This window comes from Fringilla coelebs, assembly GCF_963513975.1.
Source record: "Fringilla coelebs genome assembly, chromosome: 1".
NCBI lineage: Eukaryota > Metazoa > Chordata > Aves > Passeriformes > Fringillidae > Fringilla > Fringilla coelebs.
In genome coordinates this window covers 109257762-109280514 of record NC_140028.1, presented here as the reverse complement: position 1 = coordinate 109280514, position 22753 = coordinate 109257762, and the positions used below count along the sequence as shown (strand labels likewise).

At 39.4% G+C, this 22753-nt stretch overlaps 1 protein-coding gene across 1 annotated transcript in view; it reads left to right on the top strand.

The window, feature by feature from the left end:
* GLB1 (galactosidase beta 1) overlaps window positions 1-11834 on the top strand; it is a 40830-nt gene extending 28996 nt beyond the window's left edge. Inside the window, exons 12-16 of the mRNA XM_084221088.1 lie at window positions 988-1077; window positions 2193-2306; window positions 3031-3162; window positions 6471-6710; window positions 10462-11834. Of these exons, the coding sequence (XP_084077214.1) occupies window positions 988-1077; window positions 2193-2306; window positions 3031-3162; window positions 6471-6710; window positions 10462-10722 (837 nt within the window). The 3' untranslated portion in view covers window positions 10723-11834. The remainder of the gene's footprint in view (window positions 1-987; window positions 1078-2192; window positions 2307-3030; window positions 3163-6470; window positions 6711-10461) is intronic.
* Window positions 11835-22753: the final 10919 nt, after the last annotated feature.

Below are 22753 nucleotides of genomic sequence, written 5' to 3'. Positions count from 1 at the left end.
TGTGAGTACTCTTACGGTATAGTTTTACATGCTTTTGAACACCTTTTTTTCCTTCTTTTTTATTAAGCATTTGAATGTAAATCTGGTATATGAGAGGTATTTGCATCTAATGTGTTACCACTGAACAGTGACACAGTGTTCAGTTACTGCTGAACAGTGACAATAATTCTGGGGCAACAGACTGACATCTTTTGTGAAAAATCTTATGCAATGGATTTTTTGAACCTGTAAGACATTAGGCATATTGTGTGCATTTTAACTAACCTAAAACTGATGATGGTGTTTGAGAGTAAATCATAGATGGGTAGAATATTCCATAATGGCAATTAAAGGCAATTTAATTGTACATATCTAAGTCCTTATTCAGCAATGTATTTATGTGTGTGACTAGCCTAAACCTTGCCCCCAGTCTCATTAAAACCAGTTCAGCTACTTACATATGACAGCCTAATTGCAGCCTTAGAGTTTCTAAAATCATTTAAGACTAAATAGGGTAAATTCATCTTGAATGGCTCTTGATGGAATTAAACTGTATCCCTACTTAGCTCAGAATGAATCCGGAGTAAATCACTGGGAATCAGTGGCATTTTCCCTAGCTTGATTCTAAGTATAAATGAGCAAAATTTAGGTAATATATTGTTTTGTATTAATCATCCAGAGCATTTGGATTTGTTTATGCAACTTCAGTGAGAAACTCCTGGGGTAGGTCTAGTTAAATAATAGAGGGTCACTTTTATTTTTATGAATGCATATCAAAATTAGAGCATCTGTTTTTATTAAAATATTGCTCTGCATGTGGCATGTTTCTTTCAGAGTTCATCAGTCATCTCTGCTATATTGTATTTTATGTGCCTGCAAGGATGGTGTAAAGGTTTGTTAACCTTCTGGACACATGGAGCTTAGCTGACTTGATGGCTGGATGTGCAAGCTGTTATATTTGGGCTGAAACTTACTAACCTTCATACATCTGACTTTTCTGTGCTGCAGGCAGGCACTGTGTTGGACGTTCTTGATGGACTGTCACGTTCTGGACCAGTGAGAAGCACTTACCCATTGACCTTTGTTGAGCTAAAGCAGGTGAGGATTCCTTCAGTAGTCGCTTTGCAGTAATTTTGTGGAGTTTATTTGAACAACCCTCTGTGGTATTACTCTTATGTCATGTCTTACACTTTGTCTAGCACACAAGTAATAGTATTATAAGGGTATCCTGGATTTTTGCATTGGAGACCTTTTCATATTCTAGTGCTCCTGTTTTGCACCTGAGGTTTTCTTCTTCCTGTGGATGTAGGTGTCTGTGTTGTCTAGGCTTTCACCTTGATTTCTCTCCTCTTGAAGTATTAATTTTCAGGTATTAAATAGCTTTTTTTTTTTTCAAATCATCTTCATAGCCCTCTGCTGGATCTGCTTCAGTAGTTCTGTGTCCTCTCTTCCTGAGGAGCCCAGAACTGAACACAACACTCCAGATGTGGCCTCAACAGGGCTGAGGAGTGGGGTGGGATCATCTTCCTTGACCTGCTGTCCATGCTTTTCCTAATGTCCTCAGGATACCATCAACCTCCTTGCCCCCAGGGCACTGCTGGCTCAGGAACAGATTGTTGTCCACCAGGACCCCCAGGTCCTTCTTTTCAGAGCTGCTTCCCAGCAGATCAGCCCCCAGCATGTGCTGGTACATGGGGTTATTATTCTCCAGGTGCAGGGCCCTGCCCTTGCCTTTTTTTTGAAGTTAGTTATTTACCTCTCCACCCAACTCTCCAGCCTGCTAAGGTCTCAGGAATGGCTATGACTTATATTCTTTCCATTCCTGATGGGGAACTTAGTGAAAATTATTCCAAAATGTTTCTGATGTAAACCATGTAGCATTTAATGGATATCTAGATAATGTTGACTTGATGAATGCATCAATTTATGGGCACTGGGTGAGAAGTGAACTTACAAGTTTTTTATTCACTTATTCACTTATTAAGGGATTTTCACCAGTTTACCTAAAGGTCACCCATTACCTAAAGGTCAAAATAAACTCTAACCTGAAATGATGTCTGTGATAGTCACTGTCTGAAGTGAATGAAAGTTAGCATTTCAGTGCAGGCATGTAGGCAGAAGTATGTGGTATATTTAATTCATGACCCAAATTGAAGCAACAGAATTACTTGGTTCATTAATCGGTTGGCCTTATTTCCTTTTCTTTTTCCTAGTACTTTGGATATGTATTGTATAGAACTACACTTCCAAAGAACTGCGTGGATCCAACACCACTGTCTTCAACTTCAAATGGAGTCCATGATCGTGCCTATGTCTCTGTGAATGGGGTAAAATCATTGTTTGCTGGTATTAATTTTTGCCATCAGTGGCCTTCATGAAAGTCGTGGATGCAGACTGGGGTTTTTTTTTCCTCCTTTCTACAGATCACCAAAGCAACCCTGATCATATTTAATCACATTAGGAAAATAAGAAAGTATATACTTGATGCATACCCAACGTTCAAAAAAAAAAGAAAGTTTATTGTACAGAATGTAAACTTAGTCTTTCTTTCCATAAGCAGGGTTTTAGCCTTGCTTAATGAGAATTAATATAAATTCATGTATTTTACAGTCAATTAATATTTGACGCGTATTGACTTTCATCACCTTTGTGTTCAGATCAAGCTCATCTTTCCTTGTGTTATGGGAATAGGAAAATATAAAACTAAATATTGTTGCACACATAATTAGAAGATGAAGCTAATGATTAAATCACTGATATTGCAAAAAATCTTTTCAGTTACTGGACTAAATTTGGGAACTTGCTTTTGTGAATCAGATGCATCAAAACCCACTATCACATCCAGTTGATGTACTGAAATGTGCATGTTGATGTAGAAGCCCTTTGTGTATGCGTGTGCTCACATGCGGGAGGTGGAGAGGAAAGGGATTTTCTTGCTCTTTTCTTTCCTTTGTCACTTTTAATCTTTTAACATAAGTTGAAAAAATAAGTAACAGGGCATTCTTGGCTTTCAGTGGTTTTTTTGTTTTCTTGTTGTTGCAATTCATATAGGTACCTCAGGGTATCCTTGAAAGGGACAAATCACTTAAGATAAATATAACTGGTCAGGCTGGAGCAAATCTGGACATCTTGGTAGAGAATATGGGCCGAGTCAACTTTGGTAGATACAATAATGACTTTAAGGTAAGTAAAATCTATTGAGTTATTGGATTATGATGGCTTTTTGTCTTTTCCATAGGTTAAAAAGAAAGTAGTGAATTAGGAAGAGCAAAAAGGTCAGGATTAGATAGCTGTAACTTTACCTAAAATATAACTAGTCAGTAGTTTCCATCTGAGTTTTCCAGACACCAAAATCAATGTGAAATTAAAAGGTGCTAGACATCTTTCAAACGTTATTTGTTTGTTCACTTACATTGTCAGCCAAAGTGACGCCCACAAAATTTTCCGGTTCAGATGAGTTTATAAATAACAATATTAAAATTGTTTCTATAAACTCAAAAATGGGTTGGAAATTGGTCCAGAACTTGATTTCATTTTGAGGCTTGTGAATCCTGGGATTGCTTTTGGAGGCTGGGGGGATGTATATATGTGTACATAAATACCCTGTTGTATCTTTCTTCTTGTCCCTTTTAATTTGTCAGCAGTGTACCCTTGCAGTACTCAGAGTGTGGCAGGGTCCATGAGCACTTCAGCATGCAAAAGTGCCAGTTCGCCCAGACTGACCAGGTGTTACTATTATCACAGAGCTTGCCTGTGCTTGTGGGTGTGTGCTACACTTCAGGACTGTCACCTCTATGCATGAGTGGCTGTGGGGGGTTGACCTTGGCTGTGCTCATTCTGTCACTCCTCTGCCATCAATTGGAGACAGGGAAAAAATACAATGTGGTTCAAGATAAGGACAAGGAGATCACTCAGAAATTACTGTCATGGTCAAAACAAACTCAACTTGGGGAACTCATTTTATTCTTAAATATATCATCAAAGAGATGCTCCCAGAATCACTGATGGGCTCAGCAGTGGGTCTGTTCCAGAGTCAGCTGGAACTGTCTTTGCCTAACATGGGGCAGCTTTTGGCATCTTCTCAGAAAAGTCCCCACTGCAGCTCCCCTTGCTAACAAACCCTTGCTGTGTAAACCCCATACCACAGAGGTACCACTAATGTAGCACTAGGAAGTGCAGGGGCAAAAAGTAAACTTTTCTGGTTTTAGACTTAATGGGATTCACCATTGCTGCATAACAGTCAATAAAAGACAGGAGAGCTTTCAAGGTGAGTCTGGAACTATGTTTGGGCTGTGTACAGTTCACAGCATGCCTTTTGTTTTATTTTTGATATTATTAGGATGCAGTAGGTAGCAGTAGTGCTAACTGTGTTCATACTGTCTCTTCAAGGTACTTTGCTTTTATCTGAGTGGCAGGGGAAGGAAGCTGGTACCCCAGTGTTTTGCCTTCATGTTGAGGCAGCAGAGACATTGCTTTTATTTATCTATGTATTTATTTATTAACTGGCCAGATGATAAGGAGACTTAGTTTTAAATTATGGTAAGAGAATAGAGGTTTAGAGGTTGGATTAAGGAGGTGCTCAGTTGCTGTGGTTGAACTGAAATTCACACTTAAACCTTTTGACTATAAAAGAGTGAAAGCAGATTTAAGAGACATGTCCATGGTGAAAATAATCCTCTAAAAGCAGGATCTTTCTGTGTAGAAAAGCCAACCTTCCTTGGATAGCTTTGGACTATGGGCATTGCTTCTTTCTGTAGACTCCATCCTTCATGCTCTCCTTCATGTTGATTTTGAAAACTGGATGTAATTATACCTTGGGTTTTAAAAATCCATGTGCTTTTGAAAATCCAATTAAGGGAAGAGGTTCCTGTCTTGTGAAACCTTGCATTTTTTAACAAAGAGGATAGGTTTTCAGGGTTTTGTTTGGCTGGAGTTTTATCGCTTTTTTGAGCTTGAAATGGAGCTAGGCATCCAGCTTTTGGGAAGGAATTTTGAAAGGATTTTGGTTTTAAAACATCCTGTTGATCTAAGTCATGTTGTTAAAAGACACAAAGGAAGGAAGAGTGTGGTTTCTGTTATTTTATGTGTCTTTTCACATGCCCACTGCCACCTGTATCTCAGTTTTACTTCGAAAATTTATATCCATATCTTGGTACACTGAGTCACTAGCTCAAGACTTTAACTCACACAATAGCAGAGAAAGTGGTATTTACTTCCTACAAATCTTCTCCAGATAAGGATCATTGAATGTATATTCTTATGCAGATCTAAGTAAGAATGTTTAGTAGGTACTTAATGTAATTTGAAGAATCACTCTGTTCAAAGTGCCTACTGATGAGCTTAGGGAGGCAGGTTAGAAAGTTCAGGCTAAAGTTATGTTGCATTACTTCAATTGGTTGCTAGACAGAGTAGAGTCTAGGTTGTATAGAAAAGTTTTGTCACGTAACTTTTGACTCTTGCAGATATTTTATTTTACATAAGCAAAATAAGCTCCTGTTCTGTAAAGTGGACTCTAGATAAAGGAAGAGAAAATCACTTAGTGCTTGTACAGATGGTGAGCCTTTTGGAGACAGTGCAATGCTTATGAGATATCACAGCAGACACACGACATAGTATCAGCTCTCCAGAGCCATGGAAACTGTGGTTTGCTTGTTCCTGTTTGAAATGTGATGTTTGCAACATAACCTGTGTTGCACCAGCTGTGAAAACCAGTTTCTATGCAGGGTCTTTTCAAGCAGTTAAAACCAGCCCCTGCCTTGCCCTGAAACACTGCTTTAGGAACCATTACTGTAACAAAATTAGGGTGTGTGCAGGGGTAACTTCATGTTCTTTTCATTCTTCTTAAATGATGACCTTACCTTGCTGTGGCATTTGGTGTGCAAGCACCCTGGTGTGCTGTGAACCACTGTGTACATGGTCCCATAGAAATGAGGTGGGATTCCATGGGCTTGAAGCTGGCTGTAAGCTGAAAGTATTTCACTGAATTGGGTATGTGCAGTGATTTTATGATACTGTATCTTGTCTGGAGAAGATTTGTGGGAAGTAAGTACCACTTTCTCTGCTGTTGCGCAAGTTAATGTCTTGGGTTAGTGACTCAGTGTTACCCAGTGATGGTATCTCAGGCTTAATGACATTTAATGTTGCTTCTCCTTTTTATTAAGTTTCAGGTTTTGGGATCATGTCCATGTAAAAGCAAAACAGAAATTTTTCCAGTTACAGCAAAAGAATTTGAAAAAAACCCTTGTGTATCAGTGAAAGCCTGAAACTCTGAAGAGGAACAGATCTTTCACAGAGAATAAATGGAGCCCTTTATTTTTAAGCAAAGCTTATAACTTGGTGAAGACCAGATGCTTGGTTTTTTGTACACAGATTGGCAGCCAGCTGTTACTTTGATTCAGTTTTTATTTGTGACTGATTTATAGTTACACCCAAATAACTTCAATAACATCAGCTAATTATATTTTTGTGTTGTTTCTTTCTTCTTCTTCCAGGGTCTAGTTTCAAATTTAACTCTTGCTCAAGATATACTTGTTGGATGGGAAATCTATCCTCTAGACATAGATGGAGCAGTGAATTATGAGATTATTTCTCCCCTTCATCACCAGAAGTCATCTGATGTCAAAGCACTAAGTTATGAAGTACCTACATTTTACACTGGTACTCTTTCAATTCCTGGAGGGATTCCAGACTTGCCACAAGACACCTATGTTAATTTTCCTGGTTGGACAAAGGTACAAGTTTTTTGCTTTAAAAACCTCAAAGTCCACTTAGAAAGCTACTGAAACTTCTATGGACAATCAAAGTCCACCTCTCTTAGATGGGTAGAAGTTGGTCATAGAGGTGGGTGTCTCAAATTTATTTAAATTACTAAGAAATAGATTCTTTGCTTTAAGTAAATCTGGGGATAAAACATTAAGAAAAGGGAAACATATTCAAAAGATACATGGTGTTGATCTAGAAATTGGAGCATCACAAAAAAAACCCAAAACCAAAACAACTGAACCAATCCACCCAAGTTTTTCAACAGTGAGAAAGATTAACTGTCAGGCTGTTTAGAAGTGTTGCATTTGATTGTGAAGGGGTTTTTGGATCATATTTGAGGTGCTGTGTTAGGAACTATGGATCCTGTTGCAAAGCATAAAGAGTGTTGGACGCTGGCTGGTGGTATGCCACAGGTATGGATCTAATGCATGGAGAAGGTTACCTGTGCCTGGACTGAATGGATCAGGGAGTGCTGCTGTGAGAGGCTTGTGGGCAGATCTTTGCCAAAGGGAATTTCTCACAGGGTTGGAGTGTAGCTAGAGCAGGAAGGAGTGTGTTTTCACAGTGCCATGTCTGAAACCACCAGCATGCTGGATGGGTGAGGAGCAGCTCAGCTGCTCCTGGTGGGAGGCACAGGGAACAGTGTGTGCACTGAAGTGCTACTCTCTTGAAAGCCTAAGTGTTTAAGTCCAGGCTTTAGGGAAGTGCCAGTGTTAGGCAGCAAAATGTTCTTTTCTGAAACAATTAATTTACTGCTATTAAAATAAAGTAGGAGAAAGAGCTGCTTTTGATCTGTCTCCACTTTCAGTATTGTAGTAGTTAAAGCACTTCACAATATGCAGAAGTCTGTGATTCATTGCATGCTCTTGGTGTTGCTGACACTAAGCTTAGATGAGGAAGTCTGACTTGGTCCCTCTTCCTATATATATGCATGTCACACAGTTGCTGAATAAAATTGAAAAAATAGCTTTTTTTTCATGGCAACTGGAATCTTAGACCTTTTTAGTAAATTCTGTCACCCTATCAGTCATAAATCTTCAGGAAGCGAGGTGGCCGTACCTGCCAGTTGGCAAACTGGCATATTTAAAATGGCAAGGTAGTCCAAGAATTCTTAGGTACTGGTGGAAATCTTTTCCTCTGATCTATAGAAACCTCTGTTTTATGTAGTTTGTATACCCTGTAAAGCAGTCCTGGGGAGAGATTCCAGATGAACTTAAGCTTGGCTGTTGAATTTATCCTTCAAGTTTTATATGGATTGGACGAGAGTTTTAAGTAAGATACCTGGAAACTGAGACTTTCAGATAACTTTACAAATGAGCAAATAAATGCCTTTTAGGTAGATAGGTATAAATTCCAGTCACTGTATGTGGGCCTTAGTTCCTTGCATGGCACTGTGTAAATTGCTTAAGTGTGGAGTGGGATTCTTAACAGGGGTTAAAATTCACCTGAGTAGTTGAAAAACCACAGAAGTAGCACCCATCAAGAAAACTGAAAGTCCTGATGGTGGTTCTGCCTTTGCAAATGCAAGGAATATAGCATGAGGGACAGCCTGGAAGGAAAGGTGCAGTATTAACAGTCATGCCCTATGTTGTAGCTTCTTGCCTTCAATGCTTTTTAAATCCTTCAGTAGTAATAGAACTTACTCCATCCTCACATGAGGAATCATGATAACCTTAAGCATAATGCCACTGAGTGAATATTTAGATTTATTGGACCTTTTATTTCTTCAAAAGAAAGGAGGATTTGGAGTCAGAACTGTTCTTGTTTTCTGTGGAATTATGGGCTATATTTGCTGTCCCTGCTAAAGGAAATCTTGCTAGTGAAGATGAAGTTCCTCCCTCTTTTATTTTGTCTAGGGCATATTTATTAGAAGATATAATGTCATAATTTGCTTGTTTGGTACATGCAAATTCCTGACTGTGGAGTCTTTAGAAACTGCAGTGTTAATAAAGACGGTTTGGAGTTTAAGTTCTTAGCTTTACTGGAAAAAGCAGCTACAGCCAGTGACTGATTCAGATCAGAAACAGAGACCTTTCTGATCATATCTCCTGCATCAGAACTCTAGTGCAGTTGATTCCCACACTAAACACCTACTTCCCACAGGTTACTGTCATTCTCTGTGAGAGGAGAGCCACTGTCTAGTGGGTACACTCACTCAACCATCTTGTGTGTGGGGAGCTTGCATTCATACCATGTTTTCTTCTAAACCTACTACAGAAAGTATTGAGTTTGAATAAAGATAAACTTGATTTTTTAAAAAAAGCATTTGAGGTCAAGGTTTATTAACACCTTGGCAGAACAGTGCAAGATAGGATCTTATACCACGGAAGTGGATACAGAGGTGAAATAACTCAACTGCATTTGTATGTTACTAACTCCTTATAAAGTTTCTCTTGTAAGTTTCATAAAATTTATTTTCATAAATACCTGAAAAAAGAAACACTAGAAAAATACCACTTAAACAGCTTGAATGGCAATACTTGTTATATTACATTTGTGCTTCTGTAAATTGTGTTAAAATATTCTGATTTCAGCTATCCCAGACAGCTTTAGAAATCAGTGATTGCAGTAAAAGTCCTACCTTCCACTGATTCAGACAATTTTTTTATGCCATGAGTCTGGTTCTCCTCTGTGTTTTAATTATCAAAGGCCAAAGCAAGAGGGAAAAACATGGATGCAGTTATCTGTTTCCATCCCTCTTCTTGACACTAAACTCTTGCTTGATATACTGTGAAAGGACACTTTGGAGGAGTAAAAGCAAATTGTTTATGCAAATCAGAAGTATATCCTCCCTCTGTGTTGCTTAAGAACCAAGACTCAGCTCAGCTCTGTAGGAATCAGTTTACAGTTTTACTAAACATTCTGCAGCCTGCCAATTTATGGACTTTGGGAAAAATCTGCATTTATGTCACTTCAGTGTCTCTATATAGAAATTAATGTTTTGACTTTTTAACTTTTTTCCTTGCCCATTTATTTTAATCTTTTGAATTTAAGGTATTTGTGATTTTAGTACAGTATTTTGAGTTAGGAGTTCTGACCACCTCAACTATAAAAAGCAAGTTTAAAAATTTGTATGCCACAATTTCATTGTACTTAAAATAATACTAGGAGATCTCAAGGCTTTTAATGATTGTGTGTAACTACAACAGTACTTTATTGCAGTGTGATTTCACAAGTACTTTTGGCGACCAAGCTATTACAAGTAAAAGAGAGCTCTGAATTTCACGTGTCTAGACAAGCTGTATCTTCCCTTGAAATCACAGAGGAGGGACTACCAAGGTGGTTGGTGCAGTCTTATACTTGTACAGAGAACCATAAGAGCCTTATGATCTGCTTTTTTCTTCTGTGACTTCATTCTCCTTTTAACAATTAGCTTCAAGCAAATAGTTTTTGGATTTGTTCTGTTCTTAAACTTGGGGCAAAAATCAGTGCAAGGAGCTTGCAGTTGTTTTTCTAGTTATTGTCATATTTGGAATTACTACAGTATTTTACCACTTTCTTTTTAAATATTAGCAATGGCTTTAACTGCTCAGGGAATTTAGGTTCTTTTGACTGTCATTAGCATTTTCTTGTACAGATTTTCTGTGCTTGTGCTCAATCAAAGTGAAAGGTGAAGGGAGTTCAGTTACTATATCAAGAATGTTACGCTTAAGTCTATTTTGTCATTTCACCTCTGACAGCTTATTAAAATGTTGTTATTTTTTCTTTCTCTCTTAACAGGGACAAATTTGGATCAATGGCTTTAATCTTGGTCGCTACTGGCCAGCCCGTGGTCCTCAGCTGACCCTTTATGTTCCAAGGAATGTGCTTGTTGCCTCGGCGCCAAACAACATAACGGTGTTGGAGCTGGAGCGCTCTCCTTGCAGCGCCCAGGCGTGCGAAGTAGAATTTGTCGATGAACCTAATATCAATGCAACCCTGCTGCATGAAACTGATAAACCCCCACTCTTTGTTAGAGAGATGTGGACGAAGCATCTATAATGATTCGAGTATTTCTTTATCTTCCACCCTCGGTCCTTTGCTTCTCTTTCCCTAAAACCATACTGTGTAACACAGGGTCTTCAAAAAAAGGAAGTTGTTTAGTTGAGGCAACTTCTTAAATCCTTCAAAGATATATATTTTTTAAAAATCTCTCATTTAAATATTGAATTTCTTTTTAAAAATAAAAGCTGGAGCTTTGAAATTTGCCTTGGACTGTGAAATTGAACTCAACTGGAAGATAATGTTTTCATCAGCCTAGTAAAAATGTAGTCCTTGTACTCCACTTACACTGCAGTAACCTTCCTATGCTTTTATTTTTCACCATGTTTTGCAACTGGAGAGAGGAGCCTACAAAAGGTGTGCAGCCCCCACTACCTTGCTGGTTTCACTTAAGTGGACTGGTAAGTCAGAGCTGCCAGTAGACAAGACACTTTCAGCTTCCCTAATCACTTTATTAGAGTATCAACATCATTTTAGTTTCATTTGGCTTACTGTCAGCATTGAGTGGACCTCATTTTTTAATGCAAGTGACTTTCAGAAAATTTCAGTTGATTTCTTATAGGACCAGTGAGAAAAACTGTGGAAGAGAGCATTCAAATGCCAGCTGGTCCAAACAGCAGTAAAATGGAGTCTGCATCTGTCCCCTCTTGGAAAGCCAATTTACTGCTTCCCTATTGCTGTCTCTGAAGACTTAAAGTAAATTGATAAGTACAAAGACGTGTGAAATTTAGGCTGCTTTGGTGGAACCACAACCTCTGACTAACCCTGCCTGCAGAATGTGATTAAAAATGATGAATTTTTTCTTTATTCTTTTTGGTTTGAGTTGGTTTTTTTCTGGTTTGTTTGTTTATTTCATTTCTTTTTTTCCCCTATTGGTCATGGTGTACCTGCTTTTCATAGGCCAGCACCTTGGAAGTGGAATGCTTTAAGTTAAAGAATTTTATTTCTCTTTTAGTCATTAATTCACATCAATTCTTTTGTTCCAGTAAATTGATGGTCTTTGTAAGTGATTGATATTTGCAAAGATGCACAGTACATTTGACTTTTTGCAGACAGAATCTTCTTTTTGATTCTTGTGATTTTGGTGTCAGTCATGCAAATTCCATGGTATTTATTCCATGATATTTAAACAACAGAAGGTGATAAAATCAAGCATTTTCATAATCTGTGATTTCTTGGAATTTTGTCTGACATTATTAAAATGATTCTTTAAAGATTAAATTCTTGCTCTGTGTGTTTGAGAAGTAAAAAAAGGATGAGAGAATTATAAGCATTTATATTAAGAGAGAAATGCGATTGTAAAGTCTCTGTGGATGAGGAGTTATTCTTGTTAATGTCTTGTTTATTTTCTCTGTTATGAAGATCTGTACAAAGAAAAATGAAGCAGCTATGTTGAGCTGACCATATACTGGAGGTGCCACCCTTTTCTGAGATGGCCAGTGCAAGATCCTGGCTATTTCTTCTGGTGAGGACCAGTGCTATCACTGGAGAAGAGGCTGTAAAAGAGCACCACCCACTTCATGTCTGCTATGTGTCTGGCATGTTTGATGGGCTTTCAAAGGAGACAAATGTGGCTCATCCAGGACAGAGCAGTTCTGCTCTTAAATTCGACCTCAAATGTCAGTTCCAGGGTCTGAGGGCTGTGTGTTCCGTACCTAGACAGGCTTGATTCTTGGAATCCAGATTCCTGGATTCCAGATTTTTTTATTTCTTGGCACCATCCCTATGTAGAACCTGGAATGTACTCTGCATGCAATTAATTATCAAGTATTAATTACCTCAGAGTTAGGCCTTGAAAGTAAAGGATGAAACAGAATCAGTTTTTAACTGATGGGTTTTGTGGCTTGGAGTGTGCAGAATGACAGTACTATTCATGTATTGTTTAAGCTCAGTGCTGTTACAGCTGTATGGCAGTTAGTGCTGTGAGGGCAGTGGAACTCCTGGTTCTCACTCTAACTTCTTTACATCGTACTTGTGAAAACACAGTGTGATCTGTGAGACTTCACTTCTCACCATAACTGTGTAATATTACTAGCAGAAGGGCTTTGCATCAAGAATTATAAACATGTATCTGATTAGTTCTAAGAATAACAATAACAATAACAATGTGGAAAGAATGGGTTTAAAGTTTTTCAAGTAGTGCTCTAGATAGCTTTAGCATACTTGTCTATTTACTGCTTTCAGTGAAGTGGTCTCCTGTCTACAGAAAAGAGCTGAAAATTGTGGCCCTGATTCCTAATCCTCTTCTACCTACATGGAAACACTGCTGGAGATGTTATTTGACTATGCAGAAGGGAGGTCCCTGTGACAAAGGACCAGAGGACAGCTCTAGGAGGAACCTGTTGCCAGTTGCTGCTGCTTTACCAAGGATGTGTCTGCAGGTGCTGCAGCTGAGTGTTCTGCCCTGCCTGTGCCCACACTGGGGCACTGTGCCCACACCACATGCCTGGGACTTACCTCAGGTTTCCTAGCCTTGGCATGGAGTCCTGCTGGGGCTGTGATACAAAACAGGACAGTGTGGCATTTCCTCCTTTGCAGCCTCAGGCAGGTCAGTTATTTTAACCTGTCCTCAAATAGAGTTCAGCCATGTCTGAAGTGGAAATGTAATCAGAATTAAACCTTCTGACTGAGGGAAAATGAGTAAGAGAAGAGGAGCCATAGGGAGTTACCTGGCTCACTTTGACCCAGTAGGCAAGGCACTGGTGGGCCTCGTTTCAATTTGTTTTTAAAAGGCAAGGTGTGAAAGCATGGTCAGACCTCTGGCTGATATCTGTGGTGTAGTTGTATGAACTATTCCAAGTGCTGGAGTTCAGCAGGATGGTCCCTCTGGCGGAGCTAGCTGCCTCCTGAAGGCCTGGCAAGAAGGAATATTCTTAATGCTGAAACTGTGGGTCCTCAAATCTTTCCTGGTGCATCTCCTTGGGAATTTGCAAGTTCTTTTCTTACACAGGAGCTGAGTAATGAGTGCAGTGTTTTCTGATTTTGGCAGACAGTACAAGTATGGTATTTGGTTGTAATTAATAAAAACCAGAAGTTTTACACTGATCACTGATCCCCTCTGGAAGGTAGGCAGATGCTTGCAATTCTGTAGGAGGATGCCCTTTGAAATCTACCCATGGAGTAGCTGTAGTGGCTCAGCTTAGCACAGATTTTTTTTTTCAGCTCTGAAGTGGGGGTTTGTAAACTTAGTCTATAATCCTGTCTGTGCATGAATGAAAGCCTTTAGATGTGATTATTTGGGATGAATGAGCAAATAGAAGAACAAGAACTGGCTGTGCGCTGTATAGCTGAATTCTGTTTCTTAACTTATGTATGAGGCTCTTTCATAATGTAACTATCTTAGTGTTAGTCAATATTTTCTAGTCCCTGAATGACAGGATTGAGACTTGACCTTGTCCTCCTTTAGACTCTCTGTGCCTTTTGTAATTTTCTGGTGCAGACAGCTCTCCAATCTCCTGCTATCAATCTCTTTGGGAGCTTCACAGTGCCTGTTGTTTTCTTTTGCGGTTTTTGGGTGAAATACTCATTTTTTGTTTGCACAGTTTGAATACTTGCAGGAGTGACTAGAAATAATCCTTCTGCCTGGACAGCAAGCGCTATCCACCTGACAGATGTGTGTCAGGTGTTCAGAAATGACAATTACAGAAGGATAATCCTGTGGTTAGCAGTGTGCTCTGAAGGAGGTGATGCTGTGATTGTACAGAATGAGAAGGTGACAACATTTTAACAAATACATGGTGAAAGGTTTGTAAGAGATGATCTAGCCCTATTTCTCTCTATGCTGAGGCAACATCATTTGTATCTTAAACATTCTCAATGTGTTTCTTTAACCTAGCCTTCAAGATTTCTTGTGATGAAGACTCCATTCTTTCCTGGGCAAGTTTTTCCAGTGTTTACTATTGGGAAACTTGTTAGCAGTAACCAAAGCCATCATTGCTGTACGTAAGCCAGTTATCACTTTCACTGTCCACAGCCAACACAAAGTGTGTATTTGTGCTCTGAGGCTGTTTTGTGCCCTCTCACTTACTTTCTTATCTCTCTTTTAACTTATTTAGAGACATTTTAAGAGGTGCAGGGTAACACAGAAGATTTAGCAAGGATGTGGAAGGGCAACCAGCTCCTGAATAACTTGGTCCAGGTGCTACAGCATCTCTTTTTGATAGAAATTACTGAGTGGCAAGAAAGTTGTCTTGCAGACTGGGACTTAAAGGCATAGCACTTAACCTCAAAGTCCTGGCTGGGAGCTCGTGTGACAGAAGAAACTGGAAACTGCAAAAGAATGGGGTCTGCTTTGGTGGTTCTCCTTCAATGAGAAGGCAAAACTAGGCAGAAATAGATTATCCTAGAACTTGATGTCATGGGCTGAATGGAAAAATGTTGGAAAACTACATCACAAGGATCTTTCTTATGCTTTTGCTGCATAAATTGTGTATGTTTAAAAATCCCTTTTCAGAAGATATTTCCTGTTGCTTGTTACGTTATCAATTATGGGAGTAGTGACCTTCCCTGCTCTGGGGGAAATGTTGAAGGTCTGTGTTACCTCAAGCCATTTCACAAAACCAGAGCTTGTTTCAGGTAATGCAATCCCCTTTCACTAGGATATATGGTGTGGCCAAGGAAATTGGGATATATTTAAGAACTCCTGTTTTGGGCTTTAGCACACACACCTGTCCCTCAGGAGACAAGTATATGCAGAGCTCCAAAGCCAGGGTCTTAGGAAGGTCCCACATTTAACTCCATAGAGTTGGACTGGGAAGCACAGACTTGTTCCTGAGACTCCCCAGCACAGTTTGATAGCAGACCCTGTGCCAGCATCGTGGTAAGACAGTTGTCTTGCACTCTGGTGTTGTGCTTACAGCTGCATGATCGTAATTTAGCCTTTTAGAATCTTTTGGTAGACAAGAGATGGGAAAAAACCGGCACCCTTATAAAAATTGAGAATTGAGTTTGAAACTCCAACTGGAGGTGCATTTGTTAAGTAGAGTGGATGTGTTGAATATCAGTGCAAATTCAGTAGGAATATCTAGGCAATATCTATCATCTGAAAGGCTTTTCCTGTTTTGTTTTTCACTGTAAGTATATGCACTATTTTATTAAACTTAGGGCTTCTGTAGGGCTCATGCTTCTATACTAATATTAACTGAGCATTTTCAGTGTTTGTAAATGTGGGCCAGAGCACAGATCTGGGTCAGAGTGGACAGATGCCTAGCAACTCATCCCTCTGATGCTGTTGCTAAGAAATTCTTACCTCTTTCCTGTTTAATTCTTCCTGAACTCTTGCTGGTTCTTCCTCTCACAGTAGGGAATTCTTATGTGTAGAGAAACTGAAAAAATTTCCTTCAATATGTCTTTATTTGTCAAAATGGAGTTGATCTCCAATCCTTCCACCTACCCATTGGCAGTTTGCAAGTTGGATGAAGATGCCTGTGCATCCAGCCTGCTTATGCCTGTCTCCTTTCTTTCCAATTTCATTCAGAGGTTCCTTTTCTCAAGTTCCCCTTGGTCAGGTGTACAGAGTGAACACTCTTTATGGATCCCTAGTCTAAATTTAGCCAGATGTCTGCCCTGGCTGTGGGCTGGTCCAATAGCACTGTCCAAAGCACTTGCCCTGGGAGAGGGTGAACTGCTGTTGTGTCTTGTGGCTGTGGGATCTGGTTTTGTTCCTGTGCTACGGGTGAAGGGGCTGTCCAAAGCATAGGATGAGGAGAAGGAAGAAAAAGAAAGTGATAACTTGCTTCTAACCTTCCTCATGCCTTGCCTGTTGCTGAGCTTTAGATCTTTCTTCTGTTTGCTAAAAGTGTTGGTTGCTCTTTTCACAGCAAGCAGAAATGGAATAACATAGAAACTGTGCAGAAGAAAGTCTTTTCTTGAGTCTTCCATGTTAAATTCTTTTTCTGGATGTTTGAAACACTGCTGTACCATCGAGGCTTCCTGGAAGACTTTAAACTCTGAGAGATGGGTCTGGATCCTGCATACACTTTACATGTTTTCTTTTAAGCTGTTTTGCTTTTTCCCCCTCAATTTTAGGATGTGGTCTGTACTAATAATAAATAGGTAAATTCAGTGTGCTGAAGAACCCAAGAGCCTTATACTGAACTCACAAGGTGTTAGCATGATTTCCTGCAAAACACTCTCTGTTGTCTTCTGCATCCCCTTCTGTGTTGCTTTGCTGGTCCTTTGATCCAGAGCAGTATCTACTTCAGAAGCTGAAGTCAAGACAATGTGGGTCTTTTGACTGTGGCCAGAGACACTTTCAGATGTGACTTTGTTTAAAGCACTGAGTCCATCTAGCTTGTGCTGAAGTAGAGGAAACTTTAGCAGAAGCAGCTAGCAGCAAGCTGCCCATTTTTAACTTTTTCTATTCTAACCCCTCAGGTCAGTTTGCTTTGATTCAAAGGCTTCAGAGGTGCTGGGGAAAAAAAACCCAACCAACAAAAAAAAAAAAAAAAAAAAAGATCCTGTGTGGATTAGCTAAATTTTTTACTCTTCTTAACGTCTTTTACTCTGATAAGAGGGACGACATACTGTGACCACCCCAAAACTAAGCTTTTTCACCCATCCTAGGAAATAAGGAGAACATGGACAGATGCCAGTAATTTAGATGCAAGAGCAGACACTACTTATGCTGAAATGAGCCAGGAGGCTTTTTGTTGTGGTTTTGTTTTTTTCTTTTAAATTCTGAAAAACTCAGTCGATGCAAAGATACTGAAAAAGAGATCACAGTAGTAGCAACCTTGACTTTCATGAAAGCTGTTTCTCCTGTTCCTGTAGGTACAGTACAAAGTGCTGTAACTGTGGATGTTTAAGCACTGTGAAGCTACAAGCTAAAAAGAATATTCAGTGTTACAAAGCATGATTTGGATTTGAAGCCTAGTGAGGACTGGGGAAAGCATAATAATATATTGGATAAAGGGTGGGTTCTTTTTTGGTTCTGATTTTCTGTTGGTTTTGCTTTCCTTGGTTTTTTGTTTATTGGCGATTTTTTTTTTCTTTTTAAACTAAGGAGGTTGGCATTGGAGAGGGGAAGGAAAATAATTTCCCCTTCTGGTACCTCCAGCTACAGGCTGTGGCCTTGCACCTCACTAAACTGTCAAAGGTGAATGATGCTGAGCTCTGTAGTTTTCAGATTTCTTAGCTACAAGTGGAGAATCTTTACATGAAAGAAGGAAGGTGAACTGTAGTAAAGGTTCAGCTTCCCTGGCTGGATGTACAAAGTGGGGAAAATTAATCCAAATCCTAATAAAATCTGCCTAACTGCAAGAATGGGCAATGTCCATCAGTACCAGCACTGCTGGTATTTGCTCCCCACCTGCTCATCACCATCTTGTCTTTCATTTTATCTGAGCAAGGTAGAAACCATGCTGGTTCTGTCAGTCATTGATAGGCATCCTCTATTTTCAGTTCACAAAACAGTAAGCTGGATGATCTCTGGTTTGCTTTCACTGTGTTTGCTGGTGAGCAAGCACCTTCTCTGGACACATAGCCGTGCTGTTGTACTTCTCCTGCAAGGTGAGTGAAAGACCCTTCAGAGATTCCCAAAGTTTCTCCTCTCTCTCAGTTTGTTAAGGATTTGGCACAGCTCACAAGAACCCTTTTGCCTCAGAGGCTGAGGGCTTTAAAAATACACAAAGATCAGTTCATTTTTTTTGTTGCATTTGATCTCTTTATCTCATTTAGTAGTACTTTGTTTTTTCACATAAGAATAATGGCACTGAGTTTGCCTAAGGTCCATCTAGCCCAGTATCTTCTTTTGAAGTAGAGTATATCAGATAATCTTTTGAGTTTCAGGACTTGAAAACTTAAGGTGAAATCTTTTTTTCGTGCAAAGTTGAGCAAGAATTTCAGTGTTTTTAAATTCTTTTCAGCACAACAGACTCAGACTTTGCTGATTCAGCTGCTCACTTGCCATGACTCAGTTTGCAAAAATAACACCCCAAAACTCTGAAGTTCATGCTCTGCAAGGCAAACTGGAGTACAGCAATTGAAATAATTTAAAAGTATGAGTTCAGTTCAACAGCCTTGGTTGGTGCTCCATAGTGTTTTCTGATTTGGGAGGTTGCTCATTTGTTGTCAGGCTGTAGACCTTTTGATGCAAAATTTTGATGCTGGTTTGGCTTTGAAAGAATGTTCCTATCCTTTCTTGTTAAGTTCTGTTTTTTCCTGGTACCTGTTTTAGTGAGTTCATGCAAATTGGTGAAACCCCCTGCTGATTACAAATGTCAAAACCCCAGTTAAATTGGGCAAGCAAGTGAAAAAGAGGTAGGGGTTTAGTCTTCAAACCTTCATGGTTCAGGACAATCACCCATTGGCTGAGAAATGTTTGGAAGAAATTGCTTAAAACCGAAGACTTGTGTTTAGAATAATGCATTTATGAAGTTGTTTTCATCTTCTGTGGAAGGAGATTAAACTTTCTGGGCTGTGAGTAGATGACAGTGCATGGTTCTTGATGTCTTGAGACAAAGCAAGAAATCTAGCAAGTAATAGACAGATTTTTGTTTCTATAATACTATCTAATTGTAGTACTTTTCATCTGCAAAATGCCTTGTTTTACAAAGGAGGGCAGAGTTTTGATTTCTATGTGGCAATTGCAAGACTCAGATTGACCAACATCCCTTGCAAAGCTAAAAGTCAAACCTCAACAGATTTTGTTTGTTTGTTTTCAGGGAGAAGTATAGGACTGGGGCTCTACAGTCTGGTTTGGGTATATTAACTCAGATTGAGAGGTACTGATATGGCTGGGTTACTTCTGCCTGGCTGAAGTCTGCACCACCATGATAAGGAAGCCAGTGTAGATGGTGGAGGGCGTTTAGTAAGGCGGTGTTAATGAAACATGGGGGTTTTTCTAAACATGGCCATTATCTGCACAAATACAGCTGGTGCCAATTGCAATCTGCCCCTGTCCACCACAGTCTGTCTGTGTGGGACTCTGCATTTGCAGTCACAAAGGAGAAACAGACTTTCATTCAAATGTCACATCTGACTGCTGAGTCTGTACGAGGTCTCACCTACTGGGTCCTCAGCTGCTGCTCTCGTGCCATTCCCTGACCAGGCAGCTGGGGCTTTTGTTGTGAAGGATCCCACTGATTTTTTTTTTTAAGTTCTTTTTTTTACTATTTCATTTTGCTTTTGCAAAAGCAGTAACTTCATGGAATCTTGTGACTTCAGGTCTAGAAAACATGGCAGAATTTTTTAAGTCTAAAATTAACAATGATACGGGCTGCCGATTTGTTCCATTGTTGGGCAGTGTCAGCTCTTCCACAGCTGCCTCTGTACAATTAATTGACAATTATAGATGGTTTTTTTACATTTCTATAAGAACCTGGAAGCCTCTATATACCTGCTGAATTATGCTGGTATCACAATTCAAGAATTTAGCATGTGCCCTCCTGAAAATTCAGGTCACATTCAGTTGTATCTTATTATGACTGAGGTCTTCATCATGAATTACCTTAGAGAAAAGGTGGGCTGTTTTTCTTCCCCCCTGTTTCTGACACTATTAATAGTTGCTCTGCCTCTGTGCAAACCCGTTCCTGGAATTAAGAAAAAAACCAACATGCAAATTAAAATTCAGCAGAATTTGCGTATCTAGTACTAACCTTGCTTTTGCAGTCTCTGACGCAAATTGTAAATAGTTATCACTTAAGAATTGACCTTTCATAATGCTAACATTATGTTTGGTTGTTTAAATTTTATTCACAGTCTCATGTTGATGGAGTCTATAAAATACTGTAGTGTTTTACACTATAGGCAGTAGATTAAAAAAAAAACCCACAGGAAAAAAATTCCTACTTTTGTACAGTAGTCTTCAGCACTCATCACTTCACTGAAATTTTGCTTCTAATGCTGGCTTTTTTCCTAAGTTTTGGTACATTCCTATGGACATGTGTAATAAGCTACTTATTGAGCAATCTGGTGGATTTATTCTATTTAAGTTGTTTAAGTGTGTTAAGGAAGACAAATCCTTGAATTTTTTTCTACAATTTTTAGTTACGTGAGGACTTCTGAAATTATTTCCCCCATCAGAATAAAATTATAATAAAAATTCAGAGCAGAATTAATGAAATACTTTGCTTTGGTAATGTTGACAAATAGGCATGACTTACTCTAAAATAGTTTTAATGTGAAGATTATAAAAATGTGGAGGGAATTTTAGGCTAAAAGGTGTTTATCATTACCTAATGCACCCACCATCAAAAATTTGCCCTTTCCATATTTTCTTTGAGTCATAGAAGTATTTGGGTTGGAAGGGACCTTTAAAGGTCATCCAGTCAGACTCGCCTGCAATGAGCAGGGACATCTTCATGAAACTGCCTTATCTAAAGGAAAACACTCTGTGGTGTTGTGACAAGACAGGCATCCCACTCGTGACCTCTGTGTGCAGAGAACGTGAGCTTAAGCCAGTGAGGAAGTGAATGGATTGACATGTGAATGGATTCCATGTGACTGTGGAGATGAGGAGGTGGCATGTGAGATTCATGCAAAAAGCCAGAGCAGCAGCAGACAGACACCAACCTTCCCGTGGGAGATTTTGGAGGTTCCCTAACATTTCTGAGGAAAGGAAGCGAGTAGTGAGTGACCTGCATGATGCAAGGGTGGACTGGTAAAGCCGAACTGAGGAGAAAACAGCCAGAATCTTTGTTTTCCTAAACCCTTCAGCCCCTTCTCTGTAGGATTGGGGAGTTTTGTGTGACACCTCATACTATGGGTTTCACTGTTCTAGGAAGCATTAACAAGATTCTTGATAGTAAGGGCAGAGCTGTTCTCTGCAGCTTCTCAGTGCTGTTTGTCTGCAGGGCCTGCAGAACATGTCATTGCTCCCTGCAATCAACCAGACATACTTGCTTTCTGTTACCAGTGCTTGTGAATGAGCAAAAAGGGTGTAAGCAACAGCAAAATCCATCCTTATATTCCTTCTATGCACTTTTTTGCAGCTTTCCCATATAGTTTGATAGCAGAGAAGGCAAGTCACTCACTCAGCCTGCAGTCATGGTCTTGCTTGGGGTCCAGTTTCAGTTTACCAGTTATAAGCAAGTACAGAGATGTGTTGTGGTTACAGAGATGTGTTGTGGTCGTTCCTCACTTTGATTAAGAAGATTTTGTGTTACTATGAGCCAGTTCTGCTCTCTCTGTTTGTGAGTAATGGTGACAGATTAAATGCTAGGGAGGGTCTCTCTCTTCCATTGTCCTTCCCAAGCCACAATACTTCTATGGAGGTTTTTTAGGGAGTGCAAAGTTCCTGTGCAAAAGAAACAAATATGCTTTTCATGCAGGGATGTCCACCCGTTGTTCCCATCACTGTCCCAGATACAAAAGTCACTTCCTGAACCTGGCTGCTTGGACCTTCTTGGAAATGCTGATTGTATGCCACTAGTCTCTCTTGAGAAGAAGCGTGCCTTTTGTAATGTCAATTTTCATTCATTCTCTGTTGTCTTAAATGTTGCTATCATCACCAAAAGTATTTTTTATGAGCATATTTTATCTATGGAAAAAGATCTGATTCTTGCAGATCAGATTCTTGATTACTTGCCATTGTTGTTAAATGCAAGCAAGCAAAAATCTTGGAATTTAAAAAAATTCTTAATGCCTTAGTAGTTTTATTTTGCAACACTTGAATTCACAGAGCTTGCATTATGCAGTTGCAGAGCTACTTATACTGGATGTGTTCTGTTACTTGTTTTGAAACAAGAAAATGAAACCCAGAGAAACTTCAACCCTTCAAACATGACTTGAAAAATATAAAAAAAACCGTTAAAAAGTACAAAAACAAAAGGAGTATGATCCATTGATAAGTCACATATTTGGGCTACATTAATATGGAGGACCTGATTTTGTTGGCCTGGAACAGATAAAGAGCATCTTTGTTTTTGAGCTTTATTTCTGTGAGAAGTGTCTTTGACTCAATCAATGACTGTCCCATAAGATGGGATTTTGTTACTTTTGTGATGGATGTTGCTGCTGGATAACTGTGAGAAAGAAAATCATCCTGGGAGCTTCTAACTCGGTGTCTCCTCAGTGGTAGGGCTCACTGCTT